Below are 18,842 nucleotides of genomic sequence, written 5' to 3'. Positions count from 1 at the left end.
TCGAAGATAAGCTTTAATTTCAACCAAATTTTTTGACGTGATGCCGACGTCGTATGAAAAAACGAAGGGCACACTTACGATAGCCCAAAGTCTCAGCTACAACATATTATAGTTTGGGAGAAATTCACCGAAGCATAAGTGAGCTAGTGCTCGAGAAAGATAGTCATGTCAATTTTCATTTCCAGAAAAACTGCACTCCCATAGAGATAACACGTAAACTGGTCAAATTTGACAAGGTTACTTTCAATCCATTTTTACGAGGTGATGCCGTCATCCAATTAAAATTGTGTTATTACATTTATGAAAGACCATTTAATAAGCTACAACATACTGAAATTTGGGTGAAAATCGGCAAAGGATAAGAGAGATACGCTCGAGTAAACTTGAAATTTGATGACGTCATTTTGAAAATTTACATTTTTTATTTTATTAAGAAATTTGATATCTTTTAATCATTTTTTCAGCATCGCCAACCCATGAAATGACATGTACAACTCATCAGCTTTCAGAATATGTAAAGAAAATGGGGGGTCACCGTCCATCCTGACGAGTAAAATCGGACTTAAAATTGGCGTTTTTTTGGCATAGTTGCACTGTATATCGCCATTGACGGGCCCGTATGACGTCATATTGAGTCGGATTGACTTGAAACTTGGTAGAAATATTCCTTGACTTTTCAGGCATCCGATCGAAGTGAAAAAACAGGAAATTTCTATTGCATATTTGTGCGTGCATATATGCGCGTGCGCGTACGCGTCCGTCCATATTTTTCAATTTTTCAAAAAATGCTGCAAATGGTCTGAAACGTGTGCAAAAAAAAATTGAGCTCGATTGGAGCATACAAATATTTCAACGCGCGCGTACGCGCGCTTTTTAATAATAAATATGAATTTTGATAATATGAGTAGAATGCGCTTGACTTGAAATATATGTGACGTGAATTTCACTGAAAAATTCCATTCCAATAATGAGATATGAATGAAAATGTGTTTTCATATAATGATGTCATAGTGACGGCACGGTCGACTGATCACTATGATTTTATTAGATCTGTCGTCTTTGGGACTCGATACATATACGGCATAAGTTTGAAATTGATAGGAAGAGGACTTTCTGAGTTAACCGCTGCAAAACTTTTGGGGAGAAATAAGAAGAACTAGAAATGTCGCTATGGCGACTGATGCCTCCGCCATAATGCATGATTCTCCCAATAGGCGTATAGTACAATGTCTTCACAATGTGTGATCCATGACAGTTTCACATAACTGCCAAATATTGAAATGACATGTTTGTCAGAAATGTCTTGAACTGGGTTTGCTATAATTTTCTAAGAGTGCAGGTACACATATTTGGGGAATTTTGGGGAAGTTTATGCATTGAGTAATTTCCAAGGTATGAAGAAAGAGTGTGATGATGGTACAAAATAATTTTTTTTTTGTGTGTTTTTTTTTTTTTTTTTTTTGGGGGGGGGGGGGGCATTGAAACCTGGCCTTTGACCCTTAACCTTTGACCTTCTGGCTGGAAATTTCCCGGAGAATCTCCATTAGGTAATGCATGTATTAAATTTTGAAACTAATAATACAAGCATTGCATATATTAGTATACGAGGGAAATAGTAAAATTTTGAGGAGTTGACCTTGACCTTTGACCCCTGACTATTGACCCATGACCCCTAAATTCCCTAGATAATCCCTGCCAGACAGTACATGCATATGTACCAAATTCCACGAAGATACATTGAACCATTTGCAAGAAAAGTGATATTGCAGCATTTTCACCTAACCTTTGACCTTTTGACCTTTGACCTTATGACATGAAACTCTCTCTGGAGAATCTTTACGCAGTAGTACATGTCCACACCAAGTTTCAAGAAAATACCTTTGGGCATTGCATAGATATGGGGGAAATTGCAACATTTGTAGCATTTAACCTTGACCTTTTGACCTTTGACCTCTTGCCAATGTCACTAAAATCTACTCAACTAATTGTCCCATCATACATCACCCTTGGACCAAGTTTGGTGAAAGCTGCTTCATCCAGTTTTGAGTTATCACGTAAACAGATAAATTTTAGGATTTGACCTTGATCTTTGACCTCTGTCCGATTTCACTGAAAAACTAATCAAGTAATTGTCCCATCATACATCATCCTCCAACAAAGTTTGGTGAAATTTGCTCCATCCAGTCTTGAGTTATCGCGTAAACGGATACAATTTCATGATTTGACCTTGACCTTTGACCTTTAGCCGATTTCACCCAAAATCTAATCAAATAATTGCCCCATCATACTTCATACTTGGACCAAGTTTGGTAAAATTCCAGTAAATATTACTCAAGTTTGAGTAACTCAAATTACTCAAGGACGTACGCAGTGGCGTAACTACGGGGGGGCATGGGGGGCACGTGCCCCCCCCCCCCAACCGCTGGTAAAAAACTAGAAATGTCGCTACGGCGACTGATGCCTCCGCCATAATGCATGATTCTCCCAATAGGTGTATAGTACAATGTCTTGACAATGTGTGATGACAGTTTCACATAACTGGCAAAATATCGAAATAACAGGTTTGTCAGAAATATCTTGAATGTTCACTTTCCACGAACTGGGTTTGCTATAATTGTCTATTAAAGAGTGCAGGTACACATATTTGGGGAATTGAAAATTTTTACTTGACTTCTGACCGACCTTATTATAAGTTTATGCATTGAGTATAATTTTCAAGGTATGAAGAAAGAGTGTAATTACAGTACAAAATATTTTTTTTTCATTTAAACCTGACCTTTGACCCTTAACCTTTGACCTTTGACCTTCTGGCTGGAAATTTCCAAGAGAATCTCCATCAAGTAATACATGTACATATATTAAACACTTTTAAAACTAATAATGCAATCATTGCATATACTAGTATACATGTATGAGGGAAATACAGTAGTAACATTTTGAGGAGTTGACCTTGACCTTTGAACCCCTGACTATTGACCCATGACCCCTAAATTCCCTAGATAATCCCTGCCAGTCAGTACATGTATATGTACCATGTTCCATGAAGATACATTGAACCATTTGCGAGAAAAGTGATATTGCAACATTTTCACCTAACCTTTGACCTTTTGACCTTTGACCTTATGACATGAAACTCTCTCTGGAGAATCCTTACGCAGTAGTACATGTCTACACTAAGTTTCAAGAAAATAACTGCGGGCATTGCATAGATATGGGGAAATAGTAACATTTTTAGCATTTGACCTTGACCTTTTGACCTTTGACCTCTTGCCAATGTCACTAAAATCTACTCAACTAATTGTCCCATCATACATCATCCTTGGACCAAGTTTGGTGAAAGCTGCTTCATCCAGTTTTTGAGTTATCACATAAACAGATAAATTTTAGGATTTGACCTTGATCTTTGACCTTTGACCTCTGTCCGATTTCACTGAAAAACTAATCAAGTAATTGTCCCATCATACATCATCCTCCAACAAAGTTTGGTGAAATTTGCTCCATACAGTCTTGAGTTATCGCGTAAACGGATACAATTTCATGATTTGACCTTGACCTTGACCTTTGACCTTTGGCCGATTTCACCCAAAATCTTATCAAATCGTTGCCCCATCATACTTCACACTTGGACCAAGTTTGGTAAAATTCCAGTAAATATTACTCAAGTTAGCGCGTAAACGAAAGCGGACGGACGTACGGACGTACGGACGGACGTACGTACGTACGGACGGACGGACAACCCGAAAACATAATGCCTCCGGCACCACTTCGTGGCGGAGGCATAAAAAAGCCTGTGATATCACTACTCCCGACAGTTTTTAATGGTTGAATTCTTACACTTGAACTTGAACGGATATTTAAACTAGAAATTTCGCTACGGCGACTGATGCCTCCGCCATAATGCATGATTCTCCCAATAGGTGTATAGTACAATGTCTTGACAATGTGTGATGACAGTTTCACATAACTGGCAAAATATCGAAATAACAGGTTTGTCAGAAATATCTTGAATGTTCACTTTCCACGAACTGGGTTTGCTATAATTGTCTATTAAAGAGTGCAGGTACACATATTTGGGGAATTGAAAATTTTTACTTGACTTCTGACCGACCTTATTATAAGTTTATGCATTGAGTATAATTTTCAAGGTATGAAGAAAGAGTGTAATTACAGTACAAAATATTTTTTTCCCTTTAAACCTGACCTTTGACCCTCAACCTTTGACCTTTGACCTTCTGGCTGGAAATTTCCATGAGAATCTCCATCAAGTAATACATGTACATATATTAAACACTTTTAAAACTAATAATGCAATCAATCCATATACTAGTATACACGTATGAGGGAAATACAGTAGTAACATTTTGAGGAGTTGACCTTGACCTTTGAACCCCTGAATATTGACCCATGACCCCTAAATTCCCTAGATAATCCCTGCCAGTCAGTACATGCATATGTACCATGTTCCATGAAGATACATTGAACCATTTGCGAGAAAAGTGATATTGCAACATTTTCACCTAACCTTTGACCTTTTGACCTTTGACCTTATGACATGAAACTCTCTCTGGAGAATCCTTATGCAGTAGTACATGTCTACACTAAGTTTCAAGAAAATAACTGCAGGCATTGCATAGATATGGGGAAATAGCAACATTTTTAGCATTTGACCTTGACCTTTTGACCTTTGACCTCTTGTCAATGTCACTAGAATCTACTCAACTAATTGTCCCATCATACATCATCCTTGGACCAAGTTTGGTGAAAGCTGCTTCATCCAGTTTTGAGTTATCACATGAACAGATAAATTTTAGGATTTGACCTTGATCTTTGACCTTTGACCTCTGTCTGATTTCAATGAAAAACTAATCAAGTAATTTTCCCATCATACATCATCCTCCAACAAAGTTTGGTGAAATTTGCTCCATACAGTCTTGAGTTATCGCATAAACGGATACAATTTCATGATTTGACCTTGACCTTTGACCTTTGACCTTTAGCCGATTTCACCCAAAATCTTATCAAATCGTTGCCCCATCATACTTCATACTTGGACCAAGTTTGGTAAAATTCCAGTAAATATTACTCAAGTTATCGCGTAAACGAAAGCGGACGGACGTACGGACGGACGGACAACCCGAAAACATAATGCCTCCGGCACCACTTCGTGGCGGAGGCATAAAAAAGAAAAAAAGAGAAAAAAAAAACCTACCAAAATGGTAATTAATTCAAGGGTTAGTAAACTACTTCTGAAATCGACATGAAAGGGTGATCAAGCAAAAAGATGTTTTTCTAAGATTTCTTTAACCATAATTAGGTGATCCGAGTATCCTCTCGGATCACCTATTGTATCTGTACGGATTCTTTCTTCTTCTTCTTCTTCTTTCTTTATTTCTCCCCAAAAGTTGTGCAGAGGTTAGCTCAGAAAGTGCTATGTCTATCAAGTTCAAACTTATACCATGTATGTATCGTGTCCCAAAGACGGCAATCGAACTAAAATCAAAGTGATCAGTCGACCGTGACGTCACTATGACGTCATTATATGAAAACACATTCTCAATCATATATCATTAATGGAATGAAGTTTTTCAATGAAATTTACGTCACATATATTTCAAGTTATGCGCATTTTACTCATATTCTCAAAATTCACATTTTCTCTTGATACGTGCGCGTATGCGCGCGTTGAAATATTTGTATGCTCAAATCGAGCTCAAATTTTTTTTTGCACACGTTTCAGACCATTTGGAGCATTTTTTGAAAAATTGAAAAAATCGGACGGACGCGTACGCGCGCGCGCATATACGCACGCACAGCTCATATGCAATAGAAATTTTCAGTTTTTTCACACGGATCGGATGTCCAAAATGTCAAGGAATATTTCTATTAAGTTTCAAGTCGATCCGACTCAATATGACGTCATACGGGCCCGTCAAATTCAAAATTCCGCGCGTGCGTCAATGGGGATACACAGTGCAACTATGCCAAAAAACCGCCAATTTTAAATCGGATTTTACTCGTCAGGATGGACGGTGACCCCCCATTTTCTTGATATATTCTAAAAGCTGATGAGTTCTCCATGTCATTTCATGAGTTGGCGATACTGAAAAAATGATTAAAAGATATGAAATTTCTTAATAAAGTAAACAAAGTAAATTTTCAAAATGACGTCATCAAATTTCAAATTCACTCAGGCGTATCGCACTTAAATTTCGCCAATTTTCACCCAGATTTCAGTATGTTGTAGCTTATGAAATGTTCTTTCATTAATGTAAAACAACATTTTGATTGGATAACGTCATCACCTCGTAAAAATGGATTGAAAGTATCCTTGTAAAATTTGACCAGTTTACGTGTTATCTCTATGGGAGAGCAGTTTTTCTGGCAGTGAAAATTGACATGACTATCTTTTTCGAGCACTAGCTCACTTATGCTTCGGTGAATTTTTCCCAGATTTTAGTATGTTGTAGCTTAGACTTTGAGCTATCGTTAATGTGCCCTCCATTTTTTCATACGACGTCGGCATCACGTCGAAAAACTTGGTTGAAAATTGCATGTGGCTTCGATGCAGCGTCATTTTGCTTAATACACAGGGCCTATGGAGCATGAAATAGGTCATTGCATAGCCCATCCGACTCGTAATCCTAAGGTCCCTGGTTCGATGCTCTCTCCTGCCAGTTGTTTTTAAATTTTTTTAAACACTATTTTTTCTTCTTTTTCTTTAGTTAGTCTTAATCTCCTTTCCTAACTTTATCTTTTTCTGATTTTTTTCATGCTTCTCCTTCAAATTTCTATAAAAATAACATAATTTTTTCTTTATTTTTCTTTCTTTCTACTACTTTCTGTGCAATAGATGAACAACAACAATGGCTATTAATCCCATATTTTGCACATGTTTTGTTCATGTCACGTACATTATTTCATAAAATAACAATTACTTGATCGGACACCATCTTGGGTATGTAAATTAGGGTCAAAGGTCATAAATGTTTCATTCTGTATCTTGGTGAATGCATGTCCTATCTCTCCCATATTTTGCACACGCAAAGACCATGTTACAAGAATCATTTTACAAAATAACCACTTTTTGCTCAGATGCCACCATGTCTGTGCAAAGTACGGTCAAAGGTCATATATTCTTCTTTCTGTATCTTCATTATGACGTGTTATCTCTATGGGAGTGCAGTTTTTCTGCAAATGAAATTTGACATGACTATCTTTTTCGAGCAATAGCTCACTTATGCTTCGGTGAATTTCTCCCAGATCTTAATATGTTGTAGCTGAGACTTTGGGATATCGTATTTTACCCTTCGTCTTTTTCATACGATGTCGGGAACACGTTAAAAAACGTGGTTGAATTTAAAACTTATCTTCAATGTAATGAGATGTTTCTTTTCTTTCTGCAACTTTCTTTGCAATAACTCAAGAAAAACAGCGTCTATCACCCTCAAATTTTGCACATGTTTAGTTCATGTCACGTACATTATTTCATAAAATAACAACTTCTTGATCAGACACCATCTTGGGTATGTAAATTAGGGTCAAAGGTCATAAATGTTTCATTCTGTATCTTAGTGAATACATGTCCTATCTCTTCCATATTTTGCACACGCAAAGACCATGTTACAAGAATCATTTTACGAAATAACCACTTTTTGCTTAGATGCCATCCTGGCTGTGCAAAGTGGGGTCAATGGTCAAATATACTTCATTCTGTATCTTCGTTACAGTGTATACGGAATTTGGTACCAAAGATGGCAGGTCTGACTCGCTTTTCTAAATGAGATTCCAAATATCACACGGCGAATGTCCCTAAACACAGATGAAACCTGTATGGTCATGCCTAAATTATGTATTTGTTGCTGTATCTTCGTTATCTAGTGTATACAGAATTTGGTACCAAAGATGACAAATATGACTCCCTTTTCTAAATGAGAATCCAAACATCACACGGCCAATGTCTCTAAACACAGATGAAACCTGTATGGTCATGCCTATTGCGATCAGACCTCGAATCATTGATTAAAAAAAAATCGGATCACCTTAATTTGTCAGTAATGACAAATTACAATCTCTAGTTAATGAGGTATACATAGTGAAACATTGTTCAAAAAGCCCGGAGACGACAAAAGATTGTGATTCAGCTTGATTCCTGGTTGGTATTTTGAATATAAGCAGGATGTGCGCAGTGTACTCAGAACATCGGAGCGGCAAAAAGAGTCGCTGCAATGTTGCGCAATGTGATGTAGGCTGTACACATTTTGCTATCAAAGCTAGATCATTGATTTTGCAGTGTTGCTTTACATGCTAGTCTATATTAAAATGCCTTGCATTGCCAATAATAAGACTTGACCTTGGCTATTTCCTAACTTTTCCATCTACAATGTATATGAAACACACACACTCACAAACACAAGCAATTAGGGGATGCTCTATATAAAGTGCAGATTTTGGACATCCTTCTCCCACTTGGTCACTTCGACCCCCCCTCGCTGGTCATACCTCCCCCAATCATGAACATAAACCGACACCCTTGACTACCAGTGGCGGATTCAGGGGGCGCACCGCGCGCCCCCTCCCTCCAAAGCAAAAAAAGAATATACATGTAGCTACAAACGACAGTTTTTGGACTGTAAAATGTCAATATTTTCAAGCTCGCTCGCTTCGCTCGCGAGCATTTAACCGTTATAAATTATGTCATTCTCCTGATGTTACTGCCAGTAATTGCCAGCAGTTGCGCCCGGTGCGCCCCCCCCTCTGAATTTCCAAAGCGAAAAAATATAGCTCAAAAAATGGCAGTTTGGGGACTGTAAAATGTCGAAATTTTCAAGCTCGCTCACTTCGCTCGCTCGCATTTAATCCTTATGCCATTCTTCTGATGTTGCTGTCAGTAATTGCCAGCAGTTGCGCCCGGTGCGCCCCTCCCCTTAATTTCCAAAGCGAAAAAATATAGCTACAAACGGCAGTTTGGGGACTGTAAAATGTCAAAATTTTCAAGCTCGCTCGCTCGCTTCGCTCCCTCGCATTTAATCGTTATGCCATTCTCTTGATGTTACTGCCAGCAACTGCCAGCAGTTGCGCCCGGTGCAACCCCCTTAATTTCCAAAGCAAACAAATATGATATATATATATATATCTAAAAACGGCAGTTTGGGGACTGTAAAATGTCAAATTTTCAAGCTCGCTCGCTTCGCCCACTCGCATTTAATCGTTATGCCATTCTCCTGATATTACTGCCAGCAACTGCCACCAGTTGCGCCCGGTACAACCCCCTATATATCTAAAAACGGCAGTTTGGGGACTGTAAAATGTCAAATTTTCAAGGTCGCTCGCTCCGCTCGCTCGCATTTAATTGTACCGTTATGCAATTCTGATGTTGCTGCCATGAGGTGCCCCCCCAATGTCTTGACCCAAGGTACGCCACTGGACGTACGGACGTAAGTACGGACGGACGGACAACCCGAAAACATAATGCCTCCGGCACCACTTCGTGGCGGAGGCATAAAAAGAAGAAGAAGAAAGAATCCGTACAAAAACAGAAGGTGATCCGAGAGGATGTTGAATTTTCTTTTCATTTTCTTATACCGTTGTACTCATATGACATCACGAGCCATAGTAGTCTCCTCATCCAGCGGTTCCAACACAAAAGTTTTAAAAATTCATAACTTTTGCATCGATCGTCCAATTTTCTTCAAACTTTCACTGTGTTTTACTGATATTGCTGCATTCTCTCAATCCTTATGTTAATGAAGGTGAACTTGTCCCGAGATAGTGTAAAATGCCAAATTTGGGTTAAAATTAAATAAATCTGGGAGAACAGAGTTAATGCTGAGACCTTTAGAAGGCCCCGTGAGCAGTTGATGTCTGGAAAACCTGGACAAGCAAATGAACGCATTCCCCTGTAGATCACATTATCAGAAAACATCTGGGTAAGTATGAGCATTCTTTGTGAACATTTTTTCATACCATGGTAGTGGGAGTTTGCACTGATAGAAACAATGTAGATGGGAAAATTATGCACAAAGTAGAACAAAGAAAAGGTATTTAAAGAAACATGAGAAGTGATCAGCAAGCTGGTGCTAATCACATTATCAATCTTACCACTGACTTGTAGGATTACATCATAGGTAGAAGGGGGAATATTTCTGTTGACACTTGACACAAAGCATCGGTATATGCTGGCGTCCATAAATGAAACAGATCTTATGGTAAGACTAAGGTCAGATGATGTATTGTAGCGTGTAGATTGAAGACTGGAGACTTTGCGTTTGACCGTCTCTGCAAGAAGCTCCTCAGACCCTTCTTCACTGATTTTTGCCCACTGTAGCCAAGTAGCGTCTTCAGTACTGTGCTGATATGGGCAGGGCAGCATAGTGTTCTGTCCAAGTTTGGCCTCAATCATTTCTGTAGCAGCACATCCTATATGGGCAGAAAAGATGGGAAAACTTGATCAAAGTAGAACAATCACAGAGTGTGATTAATACCCCCACCAAAATCTGAGGGAGTCAGTTCACTCCATATAGTGTTTTCTCATGATTTCTATGGGGGGGGGGGGTATGTTGCTAACATGACAATGCACTGTTCAACATTGATGAAAGATGTGTTTTGCTAATTACCTCTGCCAAGGGAGGAGGTTATGCTTTCATCAGCATTTGTTTGTTTGTTGGTTGGTTTGTTTGTCCATGTGCAAAATAACTCAAAAAATTGTGAACAGATTTGGGTAAAGCTTACAGGAAAGATTTGGAATGACACACGTCATGAATGTACATGCAACTGGTAGATGGGCAATTCCGTATGGGAGGGGCAAAAACAGCAAAATTCAAAGTAAAGTAAATGCTCAGAAATTTAAGTTTCCCATACAGATGGATTGTTGCATTTACAGAAACAAAAAACCCTTTTCCAATGACTTTTCTCATTTTTGTTGTACTCACTTTTAAAGTTGGAAGACTTTTTATTGTATAAATCTAAAATTTTACAATATCAAATGAAAATTTAAAATGAAAGAACTGAAATATCTCTCTACTTTATCCATACTTCCACAGTTTTCTTGTTAAGCTTCAACAATCACATTTTGTGAAGCATTCAGTCACTCGATATCTTTTTGAGAAATTTTCAAAATCTACTGACAAATTGACGTAATTCTGTTACCATGAAATCGCAAAAAAAAAAAAAGTTTTCTCCTGAACAAAATAATCACTGATTATTTTTCCACTTACAAATTTTTTCTCTACATGTGACTCCCTAAAAACTCACAAAACATTTTATGAAATATCTCCTTTAGTTCTGCTGTACTTGTGGTAACGGAATTACACATACATCTAATATGGAAAAGAATGACATAACCTACTTTCATGCCAATGTATGTATGTGAAGTGTTCAGGAAATAGCTTCAGGGCATATTATCCTCGAGCTTAATGCTGTTAGTGATTGGCAGTAAAGGAGTGAAAGTTGAAATGTATGATACACTGACATGAGTCAGCATAGCTGGATGCCTCTGACAGTGAGTCCTGACATCACGGTACATGCTTGACAAGACTACTTGTGCTTGAAGTCTCCTCCCTACTTTCATCTTTTCTCATGTACAATCTGAACTACATGGAGGCTGTGCTAACTGATGATTTAGGTTTGCTAAAGATGTACTCATTCTCAAATGTTAAAAAATCATACTGAATACTGAGATATCAATGTATTTTATTCTTGCTAAAAGAGTCTCATGGTTTAATACAAAATCTAAGTATACTGCTAAGGGACTAAATTGAATGAGTGTGATGCAGCATAAATCAAACACAGGTTAAAATAGAAAGAAGAGGAATGACAGAGAATTCCTTTAAAAGGAAAAGAGAGCACTGCTACTAAAAGAGAAATGAACAGGAGAATTTTTGTGAGGAAGGATCATACATAATATGATAGAAGTCATAAATTGACAAGGGATGCCCACTAAATGTCACACCTTTGATCTTTCTGTATGCTAAAGACATTATTAAGACTACGTCCATAGTCTGACCATTTATTGAACATATGTCCTGTCTTCATCCTCAAGTCTTTTATCTTTAATGGTAGGTGTAGGACTGTACTATGACCTTCTTTCATCTGTTTCTTAGATCTTTCCTCCACAGAGACACTTATTTTGATTTTCATGCCCCTTTGATAGAGAGCATCTTCTATGCTTTGAAATTTGTTCTTTAATCCTTTCTTCCTAAAAGGAATAAAGACAAAAACACCATTTGTGATGAACATTGTACTATCAAATCGGTTGTTGTGATACAGATCTTAAATGTAACATTTGGGTCTATACTTCCCGTCATAAGACGATTTTAAAGTCAAAGGGCTTCTGCTTCTACCTTTATTCTTTGTGTTACCACTTGCTGTACAATCCAGTTTCCTCAGTGCCATTACAGTGTATTTTATCATTTGCTTTCAGGCAGTCAAAATACGACTTACTGCAAAAGAAAAGATGCACACTTCTTGTGAGTGAATATGGCAAAACTCAGAGAGAAAATTGTCAAAGTCAAGAAGAAAGACAGAGACAGGAAACTTGTAGGAAATTAATAGGCCAAGTCATGAACACAGTCAATGATCATATCACTGTCATATTTCTGAAGATGTCATTTTTTAAATATGTGTGATCAGAAGTAAATACTAACATTGTTCACAGGTTGAATACTGTAAAAGTGGTTTCTTTTGCGTACAAATACTTACACAGTTTCCATCGGGGCCGACTTTTTCGCGTGTGTTTAAATTCGCGGTCGGCAAAATCTGTGAAATCACAGTCGGCAAAAACTCTTTTATTGTGCACATGAAAACCCAAACTATAATCCAATTATTCTTTTATTTACTAAATAGAGATTAAAATTAAAGGTAGGCTTACCTGAAATCCCGTCTCTCAAGTACTTTAAAACATGCTTGTACCTACATTGTATCGCTATGTGTGTGTTGACCATCAATACACTCAATGCACGGAATCTTCGTGTGTGCATGTGCGCAATAGCATTGTAACAAGCGGCGAGTTCAAAACATTTTCGCGTGATGTTAAATTCGCGGTTCAACCTCAAAGCGCGAAAAGCGCGAAAATAACACCACCGCGAAAGAAACCACTTTTACAGTAGCGCTGCAGATGGATAAGAGGCCCTCTCATCTGTAAAGATGAATTTACAGAATTTGGTGGACTTAGTCTAATGGTTCAAAAGTTTGTAGTTTGTCAAAAACTTAATTTACTGTATTCTATTTCATTTTAGTTTAGTTCATTTTATTTTTGTAGGCTGAAGTAGGATTTACATTGTAAAGTAATTATCAAAGCATACACTACATTGTATACCAGGGGGGCATTTCATGAAGGAATTTGTCGGATAAAATATCTGACAAGTCAATTATATCCGACAAGTTTTGAGAAATTCTTTAGTCTGATTGGCTGATTTCTCTGAACTTGTCGGATATAATTGACTTGTCTGACATTTTATCCGACAAGTTCCTTCATGAAATGCCCCCCAGGAGGCAACTTCAGCCATTTTAGTAAAATGTCACTTTTAGTGAGGAAAGCCAAAACATATACTAGTGATTGAGTACTGGTGCAGTAATAATCTTATATAAGAACTTTCTTAATTTATGATTGAATTGTAATTTGTTATGTTTGTCATTGAAACACAACTGCATCTTTTCCTTTAACAAATCAGAAGTTGCAAGCATCCTTTGTGTCATCCTTGATATTTAAACAGTGTGTTCAATGATGGGTCTGCACACTGTGCTCTTGCACTGTAAATTGGCACTTTATGATTTAGATTTACATTCAATGTCAATCCGGACAGTTTTTTACTCTTTTCTTGTGCATGTGCACATAATATTTATGTACAACAGTTGTAAGTAATTCACACATACAGTCAACCTCGGATACCTCGAAGTCGTCGGGACTGAAGAAATTGGTTCGAGGTACGCGTACGTCAAATTTTCTTCGACTTATCCGATTTTTGTCGATGTTCAACATGGTATCTGTTACCAGGGGCGGATCCAGAGAGGACAGCAACCGGCGTACGCCCCCCCTTTATTTTTTGTTGAAACAAAAGAAATAAAAAGAAAAAAATGGGGGGAGGGGTGCGTGCGCCCCCCCTTTATTTTTGTAAACACGCCCCCTCTTTACGGAATTCCTGGATCCGCCCCTGGTTACAGTGCCTACCGATTGTTTGTATGCTTGTCAATTGGATTGAATGAATTGAATGAAAATCGATGTTCTTCTTTCATCAGTGTTTTCTGGTGGACAATTAAATGACTTATCACCATAAAAACAAAAAGAAAATACCGGTACGTAATCGAGTGCAAGACAGGGTTGCAGAACATGCGTGCTGAATGTACATTGTCGTGTTGGCGTAGGTACCCCCTCGATCACTATTCGTTTTTCCTCCTTTTCTCTCTCTAAGTCATCATCTCTTACACAATATCCAACACAAAAATCACAGTCTTAGCTTTGCAAACTATTAAAATTTCGCACAACTATGGGTGTACATGTAGCTCACCAAGACTGTTTAGAGCTACAGGGAGCGACGGCAATGTCGCACCGCTACGCACCGGTCTTCCATGTGTCTACCAGCAGCACTCACAGTCAGCAGACGATACCGTTAATCATTTCCAAATGTAAAAACAACAATCTGTTATTTATTTTAGTATCATACGGAGCAAAATATTACTGTTATTCATTTCTAAATTTCCAAGCAAACATCCGACATTCGTTTTACTATCATACGGAGCCCAATATTACTGCTGTCCACTTCCAAAAGTGAAATGAATTATCTGACAATCATTTTATCATCGAATGGAGCTGAATGTTACTGTTTTTCATTGTTGAACGTCAAGGCAGACATCAGACATTTATTTTACCATCAAACGCAGCTGAATGTTAGTGTTATCAATTTCAAAATGTATAATAGCAAATATCCGACATTTATTTTAGCATCGTATGGAGCAGAATGTTACTGCTATTCACTTCCAAATGTAAAAGCAATCATGATTGTGATATTTATTTTGGAATCTTCCGGAGCCGAATGTTCTTGCTATTTACTTTCGAAAGTAAAAGTGAACATCCGACATTTGTTTTTAATCATCGTACAGAGTTGAATGTTATTGTTATTCATTTCCGAACGTAAAAGGGATCATTCGACATTCATTTTAGCCTATTCCGGAGCTCAATGTTATCGCTATGTACTTTTGAACGTAAAAGCAAACATCCGGCATTCATATTATCATCGTACGGAGTTGAATATTATTATTTATTTCCGAACGTCAAAGCAAACATTCGAAATTTATTTCAGCATCTTCCGGAGCCGAATGTTATTGCTATTTACTTTCGAATACATAAAGCAAACATCATACGGAGTTGAATACTATTGTTATTCATTTCCGAACGTCTAAGGGATCGATCAACATTTATTTTTGTATCTTTCGGAGCCGAATGTTATCCTTGTTTATTTCCAAACGCAAAATCAAATATCTGACATTAATTTGAGCACCGTACAGAGCTGAATCTTACCGTTATTCATTTCCAAAAGTATAAGCAAACATCCGACATTTATTTTAGTATCGTATGGAGTCGAATATTACCGTTATTCATTTCCAAAATCAAAAGCAATCATCTGACATTCATTGTAGCAACTTTTGGGGACGATTGTTACCGCTGTTCATCTCCAAAAGTAAAGGCAAACATCCGACTTTTTTTGGTGGCCCGACGTGCATTTTGGTGGCCCCGGGCCACTGTAAGTGTCGAGCCCTGAATAAGTGCAGCACAGTACATGAAGGATGGGCTACATGAGTAGTGAGTAATATTGCAAGATCAGATTCCGGCTATGGCTTCTGAGGACAGTGCTATTAATGTAATCATAAACATTTACCGAAGAGGATTGTTCGCATTAAAAAAAAGCGAAACAATCTTACGGGGCCTTGACGATTGTGCTAGAAAAGAAAAGAAAAAAAATACCGAAAACTCAAAAATGATTCAAGTCAAAACAGGGGTAAAATACATGATGATTTCTTTTTTTTTGTCTGAAAATCGTAAAGCGTATTATTCCGTTACTTCGAATTGTAATATCAGAATAAACTGTTGTTAAATCATATCTATACTAAATGCTAGGCCTATACTTAAAGATCATATACCACACTATTTTCATAATCGCATTGCTGGAAAAAAAAATATTCAGAGCTTGCGTTCTCGGGGGAGAATTAATGAAACAAACTTCGTGAAAGGAAAAAAGTAAAAAAAAAACAAAAAAAACGCACTAGCGGGAGAGTGATGTTTGGACAGTGGACCGTGATTAATGCCAAAGATATAACTGTCAACACCTAAGCAGGTGCGCCACGACAGTTAAGAAATGTACGTGCACGGCATGACTATCACGATCGCAAATCAAAACAGAGTGGTCAAAGATGATGGGCAGAGCGTATAGTGCTATTGTAAGCACTCCATTTGCACGGCTGCTATATGCATACCGTGTACGTGTGTAGGTACAGTAGGTGTTGGGGATTTTCCTTGTCAGCTGTGTACCGGGTATTTCTTTGAGCGCACGATCGTTCTGGGGCTCAGAATATTTACAATCAAGTGTGAAAAGATTTGTGACGTGTCTTCGCTGTCCACGCGCACTTCATCGGAAATGCTGAGTGATGTTTGCAATTTCAATTCGAGCAACATGCTGGGAAAAACAATAAGTTAATTAAGATCGGGACATGAGATTTCCCTTCGAGGTAACCGAACTTCGAGTTAGTTTTTTCGAGCTACGCGAATTTTAACACACGAAAACTCCATAGGAACAATCGGGACTTTCATTTTGCCTTCGAGGTAAGCGATATTCGGCTTATCCGAGTTCGAGGTTGACTGTATTATCAATAATTGACATATTTAGGAACAAGAAAACAGAGAAAGGTGTCATGCATGATAGTAACAAAAGAAATACAAGAAAACTTGAGTATTGTTGACTTGATTTATAGAATTGTATTTGTGTAGGGCTATTGTAGCATAATTCCATTACCATGTGTCTTAGATGTACATGTAATTTTCCTACAGATTGTGAAATTCTTAGCTTGGAAGTAGGCAAATCTTGATGGATGTGGTACTTACAAGTTATGAGATCTTGACTGACATAGTTAAAACTTCAAATCACAGTCGTTAGCAAGAAAATTTTGTGTGTTTTGACAAAAGAAACTCATTTGGCACATATAAACTTGTAGAAGTTTTAGGTTAAAGGCTAGAAAGTACTTAGTGGTTCTATTTTAGTTGAAGGCATAAACAATCTTTATCAAGACATTTCAGAATACATGAGTACAAAGAATTTGTATTTTTTCCTGTGTATTTCAGAAGGCGTAATTCCGTTACCGATTGTGTAATTCCATTACCACTGACTTTACAGGGGAAAAGCCTGCTGCTAAGAAAATGTGATAAAATATATGAAAAACAATCCAACTAAATTGAAGTTGACACAATTAATGATGAAATCAGGCAACAACCTATGGTGTATGTGTTATAGATTTCAGAGAAACTACATGTACTCCCAAACTTGAGTCAGGGTTGAAGTTGTGACTCAATTTTCTGGTAATTCCGTTATCATGACACATAGACCTCCTTTGTAACCAACCAAGTGAGAACATCTGACAAATTTGTATTTGGGGTAATAGTGCGAGTACCTCTGCATCTTTTAAATGTATCAAGAGAAGGCAAAGTAATCAATCCAGTGTACAGGGGGAAAGAATATGAGCCCAAATTCTCTGATTTGTAACTCCGTTACCGCGGAATTGCCCAGATATGTATTGTATGGTATGCTTAAATATGTGCATGTATACAGGTTGACCAGATTAGTGAAGAAGTTTTTATAATTTGGTATAGCTGCAGCTAGTATATGCATGTGAAATGAAATACATCGTAGCTCATTCAACCTAGAATGTTTCACTTCATTTAATTTCATTTCATTTATTTGGCAAAATATCAAACAATATACCATTTACAGGCCATTACAAAGATACAAATACATGCCAGGATTCCTAAGAAGCAATTGTGTGCTTGTGGCTGGAGCCCTCCTACCCAAAAAGACAAAATACTGTACATACAATGAATCAACCAACACTTACAGCTGTATTGTGACATGGACCAATACATGTACATGTACAGAAGTTTAGTCCAAATTGAAATAACACATATCCATGTAGTAGAGTAAATTTGTGGTTTGACCCCAAAAAAATTGATACAAAAGGTTTTTCAACGGTTTTGGGTAGGTTTTGGCCTCCAAAATAACATACTAAAAATCTACTCAAATCAACCTACCGGAAAGGGCCTATTTCCAAGATGGCGTCCAAAATGGCTGCCGTGGGCTTAAATTTCCATAGATTGTGCAATAGCTGGCCTACATTTGTGATTTTTGTGTCAATTTCTATGTTTTGGAGGTCAGCAAATCCAATGAAACCATTTTCAAAGTTGATTAGTGATGGGAAAAAACCTTAAATCCAAGATGGCGTCCAAAATGGCCCCCAAAATGGCCGCCATGGGCATAAAATTGCTACAAAATTGTCAATAAATACCGTGCATATGTGATATATGTGTCGATTTCTATGTGTTGGCGGTCAACAAATACACTGATATCATTTTCAAAGTTTATCAGTGATGGAAAGCCTTAAATTCAAGATGGCGTCGAAAATGGCCCCCAAAATGGCCGCCACGGGCATAAATTTGCTACTAAATTGTCAATAAATGCTGTGCTTGTGTGATGTATGTGTCGATTTCTATGTTTTGGAGGTCAACAAATCACCTATTATAATTTTCAGAGTTGACTCGTGATGGAAAGGCCTTAAATCCAAGATGGTGTCCAAAATCCCCCCCCCCC

The 18,842-nt window shown here is 37.7% G+C and overlaps 1 protein-coding gene across 1 annotated transcript in view; it reads right to left on the bottom strand.

Annotated features, from left to right (window-relative positions):
- LOC140227917 (uncharacterized) overlaps window positions 1-10,399 on the bottom strand; it is a 34,368-nt gene extending 23,969 nt beyond the window's left edge. Inside the window, exon 1 of the mRNA XM_072308299.1 lies at window positions 10,099-10,399. Within this exon, the coding sequence (XP_072164400.1) occupies window positions 10,099-10,399 (301 nt within the window). The remainder of the gene's footprint in view (window positions 1-10,098) is intronic.
- Window positions 10,400-18,842: the final 8,443 nt, after the last annotated feature.

The sequence above is a fragment of the Diadema setosum genome, chromosome 4 (assembly GCF_964275005.1).
Source record: "Diadema setosum chromosome 4, eeDiaSeto1, whole genome shotgun sequence".
In the NCBI taxonomy this organism is placed as follows: domain Eukaryota; kingdom Metazoa; phylum Echinodermata; class Echinoidea; order Diadematoida; family Diadematidae; genus Diadema; species Diadema setosum.
This window is presented reverse-complemented; position numbering and strand designations above follow the sequence as displayed.